We start from the raw sequence: 16,364 nt of genomic DNA, 5'->3' as shown, positions 1-16,364 counted from the left end.
GGGCAAAAGTAGTACCTACAGGGGAGTCAGTCCTCCTTCCGTCAGAGCTGATGGAGACAAACCAGCGTTTATGAACAGCATTTGGTAACATTTGATAATACTCCTTAAACCCCAACATCTCTCCTCATAGCATGGCTTCATAGCAGAGTTTACTATTTATTTCTATTTCTTCTCAGTTAACAAGTTCTTGCTAGTTTATCACACTGCAATTAAATAACCCAGTGAACTCTGCCTTTGCTGGGAAGAGTCTCTATAAAATAAGGGTAATATTTTAGGAAAGAGAAAAAAAAAACAGCCACAAAAAGGATGCATTATGAGATTTCCAATTTTGCCACAATTTTATTCTCTGGGAATCCAGGGCTTTGAATAGATTGATGATGTAGGAACTGTGATAAGAAATTTTTCTATGGTAACAAATGAAAAATTGAAAATCCACTTCAGCTGTATTTGAGTTCTCATTATTATCACGTTGTCTTTTCACCAATTACCTGTCTGCTGTGCTTTTCGCCAGCCCAGGTTCTGTGGCCACAGTCAGCAGCTTGTAGATTTTCTTAATGTTCTTTTTTAAAATGTTTTTGTCTATAGCAGTATGTTCCTAATGTTACCACTACACCTTCTTACAAAAGGCATACAGAACTGTAGAAAATGTGTACATATTTGAGTAGTCAACATATTTATCTGCAAAAAGAACAAATGCCAGTTTGCACTGAGTCGTTCTCAAAAATGTGGAGACTGAACAGTAGAGTTGAAACCATATGACACAGGTTCACATAGGTCTCTATTTCTCTGTCCTACTAACCTTCCAGATAAGCCTGCCTTTAAAATTACTATGCATCCTAGCCCTGGCCAGTGTGGCTCAGTTGGTTGAGCACCACCCCATACAACAAAGGGTCATGGATTCAATTCCCAGTCAGGGCACATATTCTGTGAGTTCTGTTCCCCATCAGGGTGTGTATGGGAGGCAGGTGAGCAACTGATAAATGTTTCTTTCTCTCTCCCTTTCTCTCTCTCTCTTTCAAAAAAAATTCAATTAAAATAAATAAAATTACTATGCATCCTAGAAATGGACACAAATGTATTACAAAATCAAACTTCAGTACTTCTACATATTTTTCATGTTACAATAGCACTTTTAAACCCATTTAAAGGCCTTAAAAGTATTCAGAGACTGTTTAGAAGCAAAGTGTTCTTGCTCTAAGCATAAAAAAGAATTTTAAAAAGTGATTAATGAGTAAAACCAGACAGGAAGGATTTACAATATATCTTGTAAACAAGATGCAATTTGCTGTGTGACTAATCAATGAAGACAAACCATCATCCAGGAGATTGGCTAGAACTCAACTGTCAGTAAGGGCAAAGTGGAGCTGAGGCCTGGAAAAGCAGAAATAATATCTGAGTAAAAAAAGGGGATAGAGGATTAGAATTAGGTAGAAATGAATTCAAGGCAAATTCACATTATAGATTCCACATATAGGTGGAATCTAATGAACAAAATAAACTGATAAACAAAATAGATCCAGAGACATAGAAGCATGGAACAGACTGACGAATCTCAGAGGGAATGGAAGAGGAGGGGAGAAGAGATTAATCAAAGAATTTATATGTATATATGCATAGCCCATGGACACAGACACTAGTGCAATACAGGCCTGGTTGGGGCGGGGGAGATGGGATGGAGGGAGTCAATGGGTGGGGGGGGGGAATGGGGATATCGGTAATACTTTCAACAATAAAGGTAAATTAGAAAAAAATCACATTATAGAGACTATGGTAGAACCAAAGGTAGGGATTGGTGCAATCAGTGTTGAAATCTTTAGCATTATGTAGATTGCAATTTTTCAATGCATTGTCTTATTTGGTTCTCATGGCAACCCTAAGAAATATTATTATGCTCATTTTGTACATGGAGGCAATGAGTCTCATTTTGGCTATAAACAAATTAGAATAAGTGCCTTGTTTGTCATCACACAGTTTGAAAGTGGTAGAGCCAGAAGTGGGGTTTTGAACTTCCGACAACAGTCATGCTCAGCTGAACAATGGGGCTACATTCTGAGAAATGCTTCCTTAGGTGATTCCATTGTTGTGCAAATATCATAGAGTTCACTTAGACAAACCTAGATGGTAGAGCCGACTACACACTTAGGCTATATGGTATAGCCCAGTGGTCGGCAAACTCATTAGTCAACAGAGCCAAATATCAACAGTACAACGATTGAAATTTCTTTTGAGAGCCAAATTTTTTAAACTTAAACTTATTCTAGCGCCACTTCTTCAAAATAGACTCGCCCAAGCCGTGGTATTTTGTGGAAGAGCCACACTCAAGGGGCCAAAGAGCCGCATGTGGCTCGCGAGCCTCAGTTTGCCGACCACTGGTATAGCCTATTGCTCTTGGACTACAAGCCATACAGTGTGTTATGGTACAAAACTGCACAAGATTCAATGAAGCACAAGAGAAAATGATGCAATCAAGAGATTCATCAAATACTAGATGTATGAGGCTGCAGCTGGCATAACAGTATACTCTTTTCCAGCAAACTTTTTTACATGTAGAAAGATTACATTCTAACTTAACAGAAAAAAGTATCGTATAGTAAATACATAAATCAGTAACATAATTGTATTACTATACTTTTATAGACTAGCAGTGCAGTAGGTTTGTTTATAGCAGTATCACCACAAGCACAGGAGTAATGCATTGCTCTACGACATGACCATGGCTATGATGACACTGGGTGACAGGGGTTTTTCAGCTCCATTATAATCTTACTAAAGACTCAGTACACGAATTTGGTGGATCAGGGCCAGGCCTGTGGGGAAGAGGAGCAGCGGGAGGTTGCCTGCTGACCCGCCCTGATCAGGGCCGGATCAGGGCTGGGCTAGCTGTGGGGAGTGGCCGTGGGCGATTGGCTGGTAGACCCTGCTCCCGATTGAGGTAGAGGGGGCAATCAGGGGCAGAGTTGGCTGGGGGGAGGGGCTGCCAGCCAATGGGGTGGTGGGGGCCCATAGGGGGCGGGGATGGCTGGGGGGAGGGGCTGCAGGAGGTTGGCCGCCTGGCCCCGCCCCCTATTGCAGTAGGGGAGACGATCAGGGGTGAGGTCAGCCAGGGAGAGGGGCTGCGGGCTGATCAGGGTAGTGATGGCCCATTGGGGCAGGCCCAACTGGGGGGAGGGGCTGCAGGAGGTTGGCCGGCCAGCCCCACCCCCTGATCGGGCTGGTTTGCTGGCTGCAGTGGGTGTGATAGCCACTGTTTTTTCTGTCATTAGGGCGTTATGGTCGCTGGCTTTTATATATATAGATGGGACCAACAATGTATATGTGGTCTGTCTTGACTGTTTTATTACTATTCTTTTAACCCCACCCTCCTGCCTCAGTGAGCAACTTGGAAGTCAGAACTGCAATGTTCTTTAAAATTGAGGGGATTTGAGGTGGAGTCTCAGTTGAACAAAAGAGTAGAGGAAAGATGGGGCTAAAGGAGGGTCAGTTTCTCCAGGCTGAGCGTGGACTCATCAGCAGGCAGAAATCGATAGTCCTGCGAATCCTGCAGGAAGAGAGGTTTTCTTTGTCCACTGGGTGTGCTGCGGACATGGATCTTGAGCTCTGACCAGACTTCAGATGAACAGATGATATTTTTTGTTTGCTTATGACATCTGACATTGGGAAGCTCTTTTGATAGCTTATTATTGAGGTTCAGGTACGGGAACCGAGGAGATGGCTTCTGTTGGAGATGCTGTGGTGCCTGACTCCCAGGGGCATGGCTCCCAGCTCCTTAGGGCAGGGCACAGGAGTGAGAAAGAAAGTAGAGAACCTGGGTCTTCATCACAGTTGATCCCTGTATTATTCCTTCTACTAACCTGTTCTTACTTTTGAGGACAATCCTATCTAATAAAGAGGGAATATGCTAATTGACTGCCCCACCCTCAAAGACAGCGGCGCCCACAGCCACAAGATGGCGGCACCCAGTCCCCTCAGTCCCCCAGCCACCCTGGGCCAGCCTGAGGCACAAGCAAGCCTCAGATGGTGGCTGCCCAGCTGCCCAGGGCTGCCCGAGGCTCAGGTAACCAGGGCTGGCTAAGGCTTGTGCTGCCGGCATTGGCGGCAGCAGAGGTGTAATGGGGTGTCACCTTCCCCTGATGGCCATGTCACTTCCCGCCCCTGAGGGTTCCTGGACTGTGAGAGGGGGCAGGCTGGGCTGAGGGACACCCCCCCCTCCAGTGCATGAATTTTCATGCACCGGGCCTCTAGTTAAATATATTATCCATTCCAAGCTAAAAGATTCCAAAGCTCTTACCTTTCTTCATTAAGTGTGTTTTCTAATCCTCAAATTATATTGGCTTTATGACCTTGGGCAGGTCACTTAACCTATCTGAGCTTTATCCCACTTAACTCACAGCAGCGTGCGGAAGTGTTTTCTAACAAAAGTGCTTCTTGGCACTTGCAGTCACTGGCTGGGTTTGCAAGGATTTAAAATGCCTTCTCTTTTTCAGTATCTGCTTTTGCTTTTCCTTCCCAGAGTCGAAAACATGCAAGCAAAGTCCGACTGTACTACATGCTTCACCCTAGGGACGGTGGGTGTCCTGCCAAGAGGCTCCGGTCAGAAAATGTGAGTATCTGGCACCTTGTGATATCCTTAGGCAGTTTGTTGTGTTTGCTAAGAACTTTGCAGATCAAGGAATTGTAGCCACATCCAGCTTAGTGGGGAAGCTGAGTGAGTAGAAACAGTTCTCTTTAAGATTATGAGAAATATTACATGTAAGCAAAACTTCTCTTTTTCCTGCCAGAACTTGCCAATGTGGTAATAGAGGACTTTTTGATGATACTGCGCTGGGACCAGGCAGGGGGTCCCTAAAGAATGCACAGAAGTGCCAGTACAGAGAGGGGCTGGGTGAGAGAGACAGGAGCCATCAGAAGACAAAGAGTAGGGGACATGACCTAAGAGGCAAACCTGCTAGAATAGCAGATAATTTGCTTTTTACATATTTCACTTTCTCTTTGGTATGTAAAACAGAATGCCAATTTGTTCATTTATAATGAGGACTGTATGTATCTTGCAAATAAAAATACTCAGGCATTTATTTATTTATTTATTTATTTATTTATTTATTTATTTTTATCAGCACCCCCTCTCCTTGAGGGAACATTTACATGAGAAAACAAATGATAATCAGAAAGTTGCTTTGAGGGAATAAAGTCAGAACAAAGCGTTTACTTCAGCCAAGTCAAGGCAGATTTTTGAAATAAATATTCCTAGCAGGGCTTACTTTTCCTAATAAGCAGAATATAATTTTTTTATTTGAGCTGCTTTTTTAGGTTAAAGTATAGCTGACATACCATATTAGATGAGTTTCAGGTGTACAACATAGTGATTCAACATTTACATATCTTATGATATGTGAACACCACACTAAGTCTAGTAACCATCTGTCACTATGCAAAGTTATCACACTATTATTGACTCTATTCCCTTCACCTTTTTCACTCATCCCTCTATCTCCTCCCCTCTGGCAACTATCAGTTCTTCATTTTTATGAGTCTGTTTTGTTTGTTCATTTGTTTTGATTTTCTAAGAAAAATTCCATGTATAAGTGAAATCATGTGGTATTTTCCTGTCTCTGTATGACTTATTTCACTTAACATAATATCCTCTACATCCATCCATGTTGTTGCAAATGGCAGGATTCCATTATTTTTATCACTGAGTAATATTCTAATATATATGTATATATTACGTATATATATAATACACATAATATATATATATATATATATATATATATATATATATATATATATACACATCTTATTTATTCATTCAATCCATTCATCTATCAATGGACACATAGGTTGCTTTCATATTTTGGCTATTACTATTAATGCTGCAATGAATATAGGTGTGCATATATCTTTTCAAACTAGTGTTTTCATTTTCTTTGGATAAATACCCAGAAGTGGAATTGCTGGGTTGCATAGTAGCTCTATTTTTAGTTTTTTGAGGCATTTCCATACTGTTTTCCATAGTGGCTGCACCAATTTGCGGTTCCACCAACGAGAGACATATTCATAGCCATGAGAAACACTGAGGATTGAACACAGAAATTCCTTACCCTTTGAGTCCTGAGGAGGCTACAGGTATAGAATTTATACCCTACTCAGCTTGTGATCCTGTTTCCTTTGCTGCCACATAGATGCCAGTGTTTTTTTTCTTTATTAAAAATTAATACATGATCATTGAAGAAACTTGACAAAAGCTGTACTTGTATATTCTTCACAAGGAAGAAAAGAGAGAGTGAGAATGGCATATGACCAAAGGTAGTGAGCATCAGGGCTGGTGTTGTTAACAAATTCCAAGCATGCCTGTTAGCATCATAAAGTGAACTGCTCATACACAGATACTGGTAATCCGGAACACTGTGGAGTTTTCTTTTCTGCCTCAGTGAAGCAGCATTTAGAGCTTATTGGAGGGAAAGGATGCCATAAAAACTTTGCAAGTGCTAAGATGTGGGACTGAGTCTAGTTCCGCCAGTGCTCAGCTTTATGACCTTGGACAGGTAATTGATCTCTGTGAGCTTCAGTTTCCTCAATACCACTATAATAATTATACTTTCTCACTGCGCTTTTGAATATGAAATGAAAGAATAGGTAGGGAGGTGCCTTGTTACATGTCAGGCACTGAGGAAGGAGAGGTAAATAAGACACAGACTTGTATAAAAGAAACTCATAATATAGTGAGGGAGATGAACATTGTATAAAAAATAGCTATAATGCCACCGTGTAGGTGTTTCTTAACATTCTTCACAAAGTCCCATGGAAACAAAGGACAAGTGATTATGCCAGGGCATCCTGACCAGGGAAGGTGTTATTCAAGAGTTGGCATTTGAGTTGGGGTCTTTGGGCTTGAATGGATTGTACTGGATGGAGGCAGTAGGAGTGAGAAAAGAAGACAGGAGCATTCTATCCAAAGGATGTATGAAAGCACAGGAGAGTCGGCCTAAGCCAGGTCTATGTTACCTTTAGCTACACTGGAGTCATGCTTTCCAGCAGGTATCTATTAGAAGAGAGACAGAATTAGTTTTTTTCCCCTTTGGAGTTATCCAGCAACGGGGTCTGTATTGTTTCACTCAATAGCCATGTAGTGTCTTATCCCAATAGTCAGAGACTTTAAGTGCAGAGACACTTGACAATGAGCTGTATCCATTCAAATTCTGACCATGAATGTTGCACTTTTATCTGAGCTCCTGGGGAGGGCTTGGCCAGACAGACAGAAAGGGGGCACTGGACTCAAGCTGTGCTCCTCCAAGACATGGTGTTGCCACTCTGGTCAGACCCACGATTCACCCACTCGGGCTCTGGTTCTGCCAGCAACCTTGAGATCAGTTTATGGAGTGAAAGATCTTTGAGTTTTAGAGCAAGAAGTACTTGAAAGGATTTGAGGGCTTTTTCCTTTGATGTATCTGTATTTTGAGAACTTTGATCTACCTTTGATTTATTAAATCATTTTTCTTATAGCTTATTAATTAGTGTTAAAGCAAATCAGTAAACAGGAAAAACAATACAATGATCTTACTTTTGGAAGAAGTGGTTGGTGCTTTTATTAGGCTATGTGTATATTTCATAGGTGAATATATGATTTCTGCCAGGCATTTTGGTATACGGATAAAGTGCAGAGGTCACACCTTGTCCCACACCAGGGCTCTGAGAGTCAGTGTTGCTAATTATTTGGAAAAACTTTGTTTTGTACAGACTCATACCTAAGTATTAAGAGACTGAATATACAGATGGACAATGGCAAGGCCATATATAAAAACAGAACTTTGTCCAGAAAACCAAGCCTTTAACGCACAGTAACCTTCCCAGAAAGTCTGCCTAAATCAGACTTACAGGAATTCTGACCACTGTCTCTGGTTACCACCCAGGGAAGCCAAACAATGACCTTGCTAACAATAGTTCCCAAATGGACGGGGCTTGATTACTACCTTTTAGCTTCCCTAATTTTTGTCCTCACTTCCAACTTAGGACCAACCAGAAAAAGCCACATATGCATCCTAACCAATCACATAGGATGTCCTCTTCTAGTTAACCCACCTACAGCTCCCCCACACCAGAGCCTCCCCTTTTATCCATCATAAAGCTTTCCCACTTTTCTGCTTGCCTTTGAATCTCCTCCAAATACGTGATAGTGGCTGATTTTTTGCTGTAGCAAGCTTTGAATAAATAACCTTTCTTGTGCTCATTTGGTTGGTCTTTATTTGGTTGGTTTGTAAAATGGGATAACAATAATACCTAATGTACAAGTTTGTTATAGGGCCTAACTGAGGTAACTCATTTATTTAGTACTTTGTCTTCAAAGTGCTTTCTGTGTGTTTTATTATTACTATTGATCCTCTTTCCACCAGCACCCTGTGTTCTTGGAAGGATGTAGCACTTTCTTCCACCTGCTTCTCCATTTCTGCCCATGCTCCCATCTGCCCTGCTTCCAGGGGCTGGGGTGGGTTTACATGCCAGTGTCATAGGACTGAGAGCAGTTTCCTGGCTGCCCTGAATACCCAACAAAGTGAGAGGCTTCTAAAAAGAGAAAACTTATTGATGACTTTCCAGACCCTGACCTCTAAAGAACCTTGAGCCCTCAGTGATTCCTGATATTGATGGGGCTGGTGAGTAATGGCAGCCATCCTTCCCATCCCCCTTCTTGGCCCTCTGGAATACATAGTAACTGCACATTGACATGCAGATAAATGGCAGGGCCTATTTTTATTGCTAAGTCCTATTACCATTTCTACTTCAGGTCACTTGACCTTTTTGTTGCTATTGTTGTTTAAAAACTTAAATTTATTTTTGTCTGCTGTCCTGGCATTCCTAGCTTTTAAAATTCCCCCTTCATATGCTTTTACTTTTTAGAATCATCCTTTGGGTCTTCTATTTTTTTCCCCTTGAAATTTTAGAGCAAGACATCTTCCCCTTGATGCCACAGAGTAAAATTACACGTGAAATAAATTGTTATAGTTGATTGCTTTAGCAACTTTCAGTAATCCGCTGAGCGTTTGAGCCAAGAACGGGCTTCAGAAATCCTCTAGTGCATTGATAATCTCAGTCTTTCACCAACAGCCCTTTTGATTATCTTCTTACCCACAGGTCACGTGCTTTGAAAAAAACCATCTGTTTGGGAAATAGCACTTTTAAGTATAAAGGTGATTTAGTTTACTTTTATTTATTTTGTTCTGGAAAGATAACTAACTGCCAATCCAAATCTCTAGTCAGTATTAAGTAAATGGTGTTTTTTCCTGGAGTTAATATAATTCCTTGTAAGTGGAGGAACTTGACATTTGGTTAGTGTGATCAGGCTTATCAGGGCTACATATTTACCTGATTTCCCTTAGGCTTGAAGTGTTCAGCATAGCTTGAGAACCTGCAATATTATTTTCACAGATACCTAAACACCCAGGATTTCAGGTTGGGAGGACTCAGTGTAATCAAACCCCTCCCCCGCTCTTATTACAAAGGTGAAAATAAAGCCCAGAGAAGAACTATGCCTTGTCCAAATGGGTCAGGCCTGAGGTTAGGACTCTCCCTGCTTCCCTAAATCCTATTCCCAGGTTTCTTCCACATATCTGGAAACTGTGTCTGATTTGTAGGCATTGCAGCCATTGCTGGGTCCAGAGCTGAGAGCACTTGTTCTGGGTCAGAAAAATAATAGTGGCTGTCACTTATCAGGCACTTCCCCATGTTCTAAATGCTTGCATACATTAACACATTTAATTCTCCCAACTTTTCTGCAAGGCAGCCCTCAGAGAAGCAACCTGAAATAGAGGTTAGATAACTGGACTCTGCTCACACAGCTGGTAAGTAGCATACACAAGGCTGGGGAAATATAAAGCAAAACAAAAAGAAATTCCCTTGGGACTGCAAACTCACCCACCATGCCACGTCATGAAACAGGTAGAAAACACTGACTTTCTACGTGTTTCATGTGCTGGGGGTACAAAGGTGAAAAGACTTGGAATCTTTTTCAACAGAAATCAGGATCTAGTGTGTGTGGGGGTGTTTTAATAGAGTGTGATAAGTGCTACTGCAGACAGGCCTAGACGACCACCTGGGCACTAGGAGGGGTTTCCAGCCTCTCTGGGTAGGCTAGCACAGGGCAAGGTTTCGGAGAGAAAGGGACACCGAGCTGATTCTTGAAGGACAGGTGTGGGTGAGCCAAATGAAGAACAGTGAGAAAGGGCTCTTCTGAGTGGGGTGTCAACATGAGTAATGTCTTTAGGGACATAAAATTCAAAGTTGTTTCTAGAGTATAAAGTGCTACTGGGGGTGGCTGTATTAGTTTCCTAGGGCTGCTGTAACATTACTACAAACCAGGTGGCTTAACACTACAGAATTTTATTCTCACACAGTCCTGGAGGCTATGAATCTGAAATCAAGGTGTAGGCAGGGCCTCCCTCTGGAGGCTCTGATTGGACAGGTCCATGCTTCTCTCCTCGCTGCTGGTGGTCACTGGCAATCCTGGGCGAACCTTGGCCTGCAGCTGCAGCCAGCCTGCCATCACATGTCCTTCTGCGTGTTCTCCCCTCTTTATCTAAGGATGCCAGTCAGTGGAGTTAGGGCCCATTGCGATCCAGTATGGCCTCATCGTAACTAATAAACGGGCAAAGACCCTATTTCCAAATAAGGTTCCATGTCGGAGATGGACATACATTGTAAGGGGACAGTGTTCACCCAGCACAAAAGCGAAGGCAAAAGTTGAGGTTGGGATGGTGAACAGAGTACAGATCTGTAATGTGCACAATACTGACATTTACTTCGTCAATAGTAATTTTGTCAAATGTAGGTGCATTTACCCACAAATGCTGTCCATTTCGGCTCCCAGCTGTGCACTCAGAGCTGGAAGTGGGCTCTGGCCCTGGCTCCGATGCAGAGTTGCTTTCACTGCTTTCTCTTGGACTTTCTAAACCTTAATTGCTGTGGCTTTAATCTGGGCCTATCATCACTGCCCTGTCTGCCTCTCTGAGCAGTGAAGGGCTCAAGCAAAGCTTCCTGTGTGTGAAGCTGCAATTATAAATGTATGTGAAGTGTTATTTCACAGAATTTTGCAAGGTTTGTAAGCTAGGAATGGATTCTACATTTTTAAATGTTTAGGGAAAAAATTCAAAAGAGAAATAATAGATTGTGATGCATCAATTTCATGAAATTCAAATTTTAATGTCTGTAAACAAAGCCCTATTGGAACACAGCCACACTCAGTCCTTTACGTAGAGTCTGTGGCTCCTTTCTCTGCAATGGCAGAGCTAAGTAGTGGCAGCAGAGACTCGAAGTCTCTCAAAGCCTAAAATAGAGGGTGGGTAAAGGTAGGTAGACAGTTGTGAGTACAAGAAAGAGTTTATTATTATATTCTTATTACTTATTGATGATTGTATTATTTATTTGCATTACAACTATAAACTTATTTTTGCCCACCCCTGAATTTACTCTCCCAAGTGAAATATTTGCTCACCAAAAACGTCTGCTGACGCCTATGTGAAGAGGGACGTTATCACTCCTCTAGGTGTGGGTTGCCCTGCTCACAGGAATGACCCTTCAGGACACCTGGACTTTAAATCTGCCTTGTCCTCTGTTCCTTGCGAGTTTTAGTGTATGAGCGTCCAGCAGGTTGAAGGTTTTGCTCAATAGGAAGCATTGTTCCAAACCCCTGAGCAGGAATTGGCACTGTTGCTTTCTGCTTTGTTTCTTTCAATGCAGATAGTTTGAAATTTATGAACAGGTTATGTTGTAAGAATTAGCTTGAAGCCTGCAAAACTGTGGGAACAATGAGGATGTTTTGTTTCTTCCACCACCTGCACATCAGACTCAACTTACGAAAACCCAAGCTCCTCCGTTTTCTGGGATAGCAATGATTGAGAATATTCTTTCTTGTCACTACACATCAATAATATCTCTTGGAAAGGCTAATGTTTCCTCTCCAATTTGTACCCAAAAGTGGAATAAAAACCTTTGTTAAACAGATACACCAGTGATAATCCAAATGAAGAAAACAGAGCTCATTGATTCATTGTGTCGTCTGGCATTGCAGCTGTATGTGACTTTCTAGGCCTGAGACCAGGTCTTGAGCTTGGGACTCTGTTCTGAAACTCATTCATTATTACGATATATATGAAATATATATCATACTTGTTACCTCTATACAGAATCTGATCTAGAGGAGAGAAAAGAATTCCCCAAAAAGACAGCTATGAAAGTAATCTTTTTAACAGTGAAGTTGGTATTATGGGACTTTGATTACTGAAGCCTTGTCATCACCATCCTGTCCTGTATAACTCCATTATTCTATTATTGTCATATCATTGGATATATTCTCTTGTTAGCAGGCAACTTATTATGTCCTCTTTATGTAACAGGCCATATATTAAATACTGGTTAGATATTTCATTTGAATTTTATGAATGCAAGTAGGAATCTGTATTTCTTCCATTTAAAAAGATGTGAAGACTGAAGCTTGGGTCAAGTATCTTACCTAAAATCCCACACCTTGTAAATGATACAGCCAAGATTCAAACACAATAGAGTTTGTCTCTAGAACCTGAGCTCTGTATTACTATATAGTCTTCATCCATTTATTTTTTTCTTTAAGAAATACTAATTGATTGCCTTCTCAGAGTCAGGTACTGTGGTGATTGCTTAGAATTTAATAGTGAATGAAACAGATATAGTTTCTGTTTGCAAGTGTTTACAGGATAGTGGGAGATATGGGCATTAATTTTTTAAAGGGTCATATGAATATACAAATAAAGGAAAGGAGTGGAAAAGCATAGAAGGGAGAATCATAAGGTCTTTGGGGTCAGAGAAGGCTTCTTGATTCTTGAGCTGAGGCTGAAGATCAGTAAAGATTGAGTAGTTAAAGAGGTAAGAGGAGACAGGGGGATTCCAGGCAAAGGGAACAGCATGTGCAAAGCCTCTGCAGTTAAGGAAATCACGGCACACTTAGGAATAAAAAGAAAGCCCGCACGGCTAGTGTTCAGAGATAGAAACAGGCAGTGATGTGAGATACAGAGAGTGGATTAATGAAAAAAGGGTAGAGGTGAAGTGTCAAGTATCAGGCTTTCAGTAGTCCACTGAAAGAGTGTGACCTTTGAAGAGGGTCATGGCAGCAGTGAAAAATGAGAAAGAAATAGATGTGAGAGATAATTAAGCAGGTAAAAACAGATGCACTGAATAATGGGTGTGAAAGGGAAGATGGTTTTTGAATGACTTCCAGGTTTAGAACTTGCACAATTAGGTGGTTGCTGCCTCCTCCTGCAGCCATGACAACCTTCATTTTTAAGGCCATGACCCAGAGAGCAGAAAGACATGAGAAGCAGGCAAGGAAGCAAAAAACCCCCTTTCTTCAGAATGTTCTATGTTGACCCAGGCTGAGCAGGACTGAAGTTGGGTAAATATGAATTTGGCACCAACCAAGAGGTAGGGAGCAATTAGGGGGAATGGACTGGTGGATTTTTGTCCTCAGAGCTTCTACTCAGTCAAGTGTTTCTACTTCTCTGAAAGAGGGTGAGGCCATGCCAGGGGCCAGCCCAGGAAGCGGATCCCACAGAGGCACAGGCTAGAGATACCTGCAGGTGCGCTGATGTCCAAAGCCAGAGCAGTGAGTTAGGGAGCTCAAGGCAGTCACTTAGTGGGGGGATGTGGTGAAGATAGTACTAGCTCCTGACTCCCTGGGCTAAGCCAGCAGGAAGTTATCTGGAAGGTTTTCAGAGAGGGATGCAGATGCTGGCAGTGGTCAGATACATGCTTCCAGTAGGAGAACTGGGGTTATTTAAAGGGTTAAGCAGCTCAGATGTGGACATGGGACCTCGGTCCAGTGACTCTCAGAGGGTTCATCTTGTGTTTCCTTCGTTTAAAAGGCAGAGATGGTAGGACCCAAGGAACACAATTTTAGATTTTATGAGGACAGGTCTTTACCTTATTTATCTTTGTGTCCTTAACACTTCACACACAGGGATTTCCTAAATGATTGTTCATATTTTCATAATACGATATTGTCCTGTTATTTTTTCTTTAAAACAATTATGATTTCAAAAAAATAATTTTAATAAAATGATAATTTGTATGGAAAGTCTTGTAGAGCATTTCCATGAAATTATACTTGAGATACATACCTATCAAAATGCCTTTGTTAAAAGAATATCTTGTGAAATTGGATTTGTTCAAGAAAATATGAGGGTTATGAACAGTTTCCATAAAATCTTCACCAGGTTCTTGGCCTTTTGTGGGCCCTCTAATAGGAAAACCCTGTGGAAGGGAGAGGCGGGTTTTTGGAGAGTGTATTCTCATAGCACGAGCTGTTCTCTCCAGCAATTACTTCTGATCAAGAACTACACATTCTAACTCCATCTTCCCCCTGCAAAATCCTGCTCGCTTATTTGCTCTCTCTGCCACGCATCACTGCCTCCTTTCTCCTGTCTGTCCTTGGGGCTTGACCCTATTTTACCACAAATCAAGGCTGTTAGTACAAGTGTTGATGTGGAGCTAATAGAGGTGGATGTCCTTCTCAACCCCAGCCCTCTTTCACGCGACACTCAGGACGTTCTCATCTAAAGGACATTTTGGTGCTGACTCAGGGGTAAAGAGATTGAGCATATCTATTGGATGATTTAAGACATAGAAGAGTATAGGTCAATTTCCTTAGCATATGTCTTTCACTTAATGAGCTCTTAAAATGAATCGGAATATATATATTTTGTTTAGGGGAGTTTAAATAAAAGATTTCTGTTGATTATAGACTTCAAAAGAGCCATTTGTTCCATGATAATGACTCTCTAACTCCAGCTCTGAACGTTAGTTTATATGTTGGGTTTTCTTTTCGGGGGCGAGGCAGGGGAGGGGGCTAGCAGGGATGCACAGGAGCCTCTTAGCACCATTTGATGACTCATTAGCCTGTGGCAGCTGGGTTTTCAGCTTTCACTTTCCTTTCTGCTATGTTTTCTCTTTTGAGGTGTCTGTATCTCAAGCACATCTTTCCTGTCTAAAAAAAAAATACCTTTTGTCTCCCCTGATATAGTTCTTGGTTAATGTGCTAGAATTTCACAAAACATGTTTGTTTTTCTCTTAAGTCCAAAATCATTCCTGAAAAAAATTATTACTCCTTTTTAATCAAATATCTTTCCTTATGTATCTGGGTCCACTTATCTTCATCTCTTCCCTGGCTGCAGGTAGGGGTGTGAGAGAATCTTGCCTTCCTTTCTTCCTTTGTCCTACATAGCACACTGAATCTTTACTCTCATACAGCTATGCCATAAATCATGCCTGCTGTCTTCCCATTAAGTGACCCTGTATGCCCATTCTGTTTCTTTTTAGTAACCTCTGGGCCTTCCTCATGCTCACAATGTTATTCTTGTAGAACAAAGAAGTTTGTTTCCTTCACTACATTCTGCCTTATGACTGTTTGGCTTTGTTTAGGTTGATGTATTCTTGTAGGAATATCTAATTTTTTTCTTCTTGCCTTAGAACCAGCCAAGGGTTGTGACATTAGACTACAAAATACATTTATAACTGTATGTGACCTGGATTTGGTGCAGGTAATGCTGAGACAATGATGGATGTCTCCTGATAAACACCAGAAAGCCTTGCAAAGATACATTTGAAAAAATAGAGATGATGTACTGAGTTCTACTAATTTGAAGTAAAATGTCTCTTTGAACTTGGATCCGGCAAACCTATCTTATGCACCTGCCCTGTATCACAGACGGCACTGGGGGATCTGCATATATGCTCTTAACTAATTCTCAGAAAATTTTATCACGTGCCCCCTTTCAGGTGAGATAAAGAGGGTTCAGAGAACAGTAGAAACTGACACAGAATCAAAACTGAGGTCATCTAATTCTAGTGCCCTTTTCATCCTGCCACCTCCCTGTGGCAGCCTTTGAGGAACTGCATTTCTTTATTTTTAAGAACACACTTTTACTCCTGGCTCAGCCATTTCAACATGTTGGTGACATTGTAATGCTAAGTTCCTGTAAAGCATCCTTTATGGGAATGACTCAAGGAATTCTTTCACTCAGAGCCTATGGTGGACTGGGTAATGTTCATTGGGTCATCCTAATCATGTCCTTTTCTTTTCCACTGAGAGTGGATGGCATTACACACGGATTAAAATTCAGAGGGGTCAGATGCTGTGGTGCCTTACATTACACTCAACTGGGTGTAATGTAAGGAAAAGGCATAGATTTTGGGAACTTCCCAGCAATTGAATCTGGCCTCCAACTCCTGCTAGCTGGTGACTTTGGTCAAGTTCCTTGACTTTTCTAAGACTGAGTTTCCTCATCTGAAAAATGGTGGCAACCACTAGTATGTGCTAGGATTGCTGTGAAGAATAAATGTGATAA

At 41.5% G+C, this 16,364-nt stretch overlaps 1 protein-coding gene across 3 annotated transcripts in view; it reads left to right on the top strand.

The window, feature by feature from the left end:
* The window catches only part of ZMAT4 (zinc finger matrin-type 4), a 421,249-nt gene that overhangs the window by 132,352 nt on the left and 272,533 nt on the right, over nt 1-16,364 (top strand). For all 3 annotated transcript variants that reach the window (XM_080658638.1, XM_080658636.1, XM_080658637.1), the window contains one exon: nt 4,511-4,600. In XM_080658638.1, coding sequence (XP_080514764.1) covers nt 4,511-4,600 — 90 coding nt within the window. The remainder of the gene's footprint in view (nt 1-4,510; nt 4,601-16,364) is intronic.

Source organism: Plecotus auritus, assembly GCF_963455305.1.
Source record: "Plecotus auritus genome assembly, chromosome: 3".
Lineage (NCBI taxonomy): Eukaryota > Metazoa > Chordata > Mammalia > Chiroptera > Vespertilionidae > Plecotus > Plecotus auritus.
This window is presented reverse-complemented; position numbering and strand designations above follow the sequence as displayed.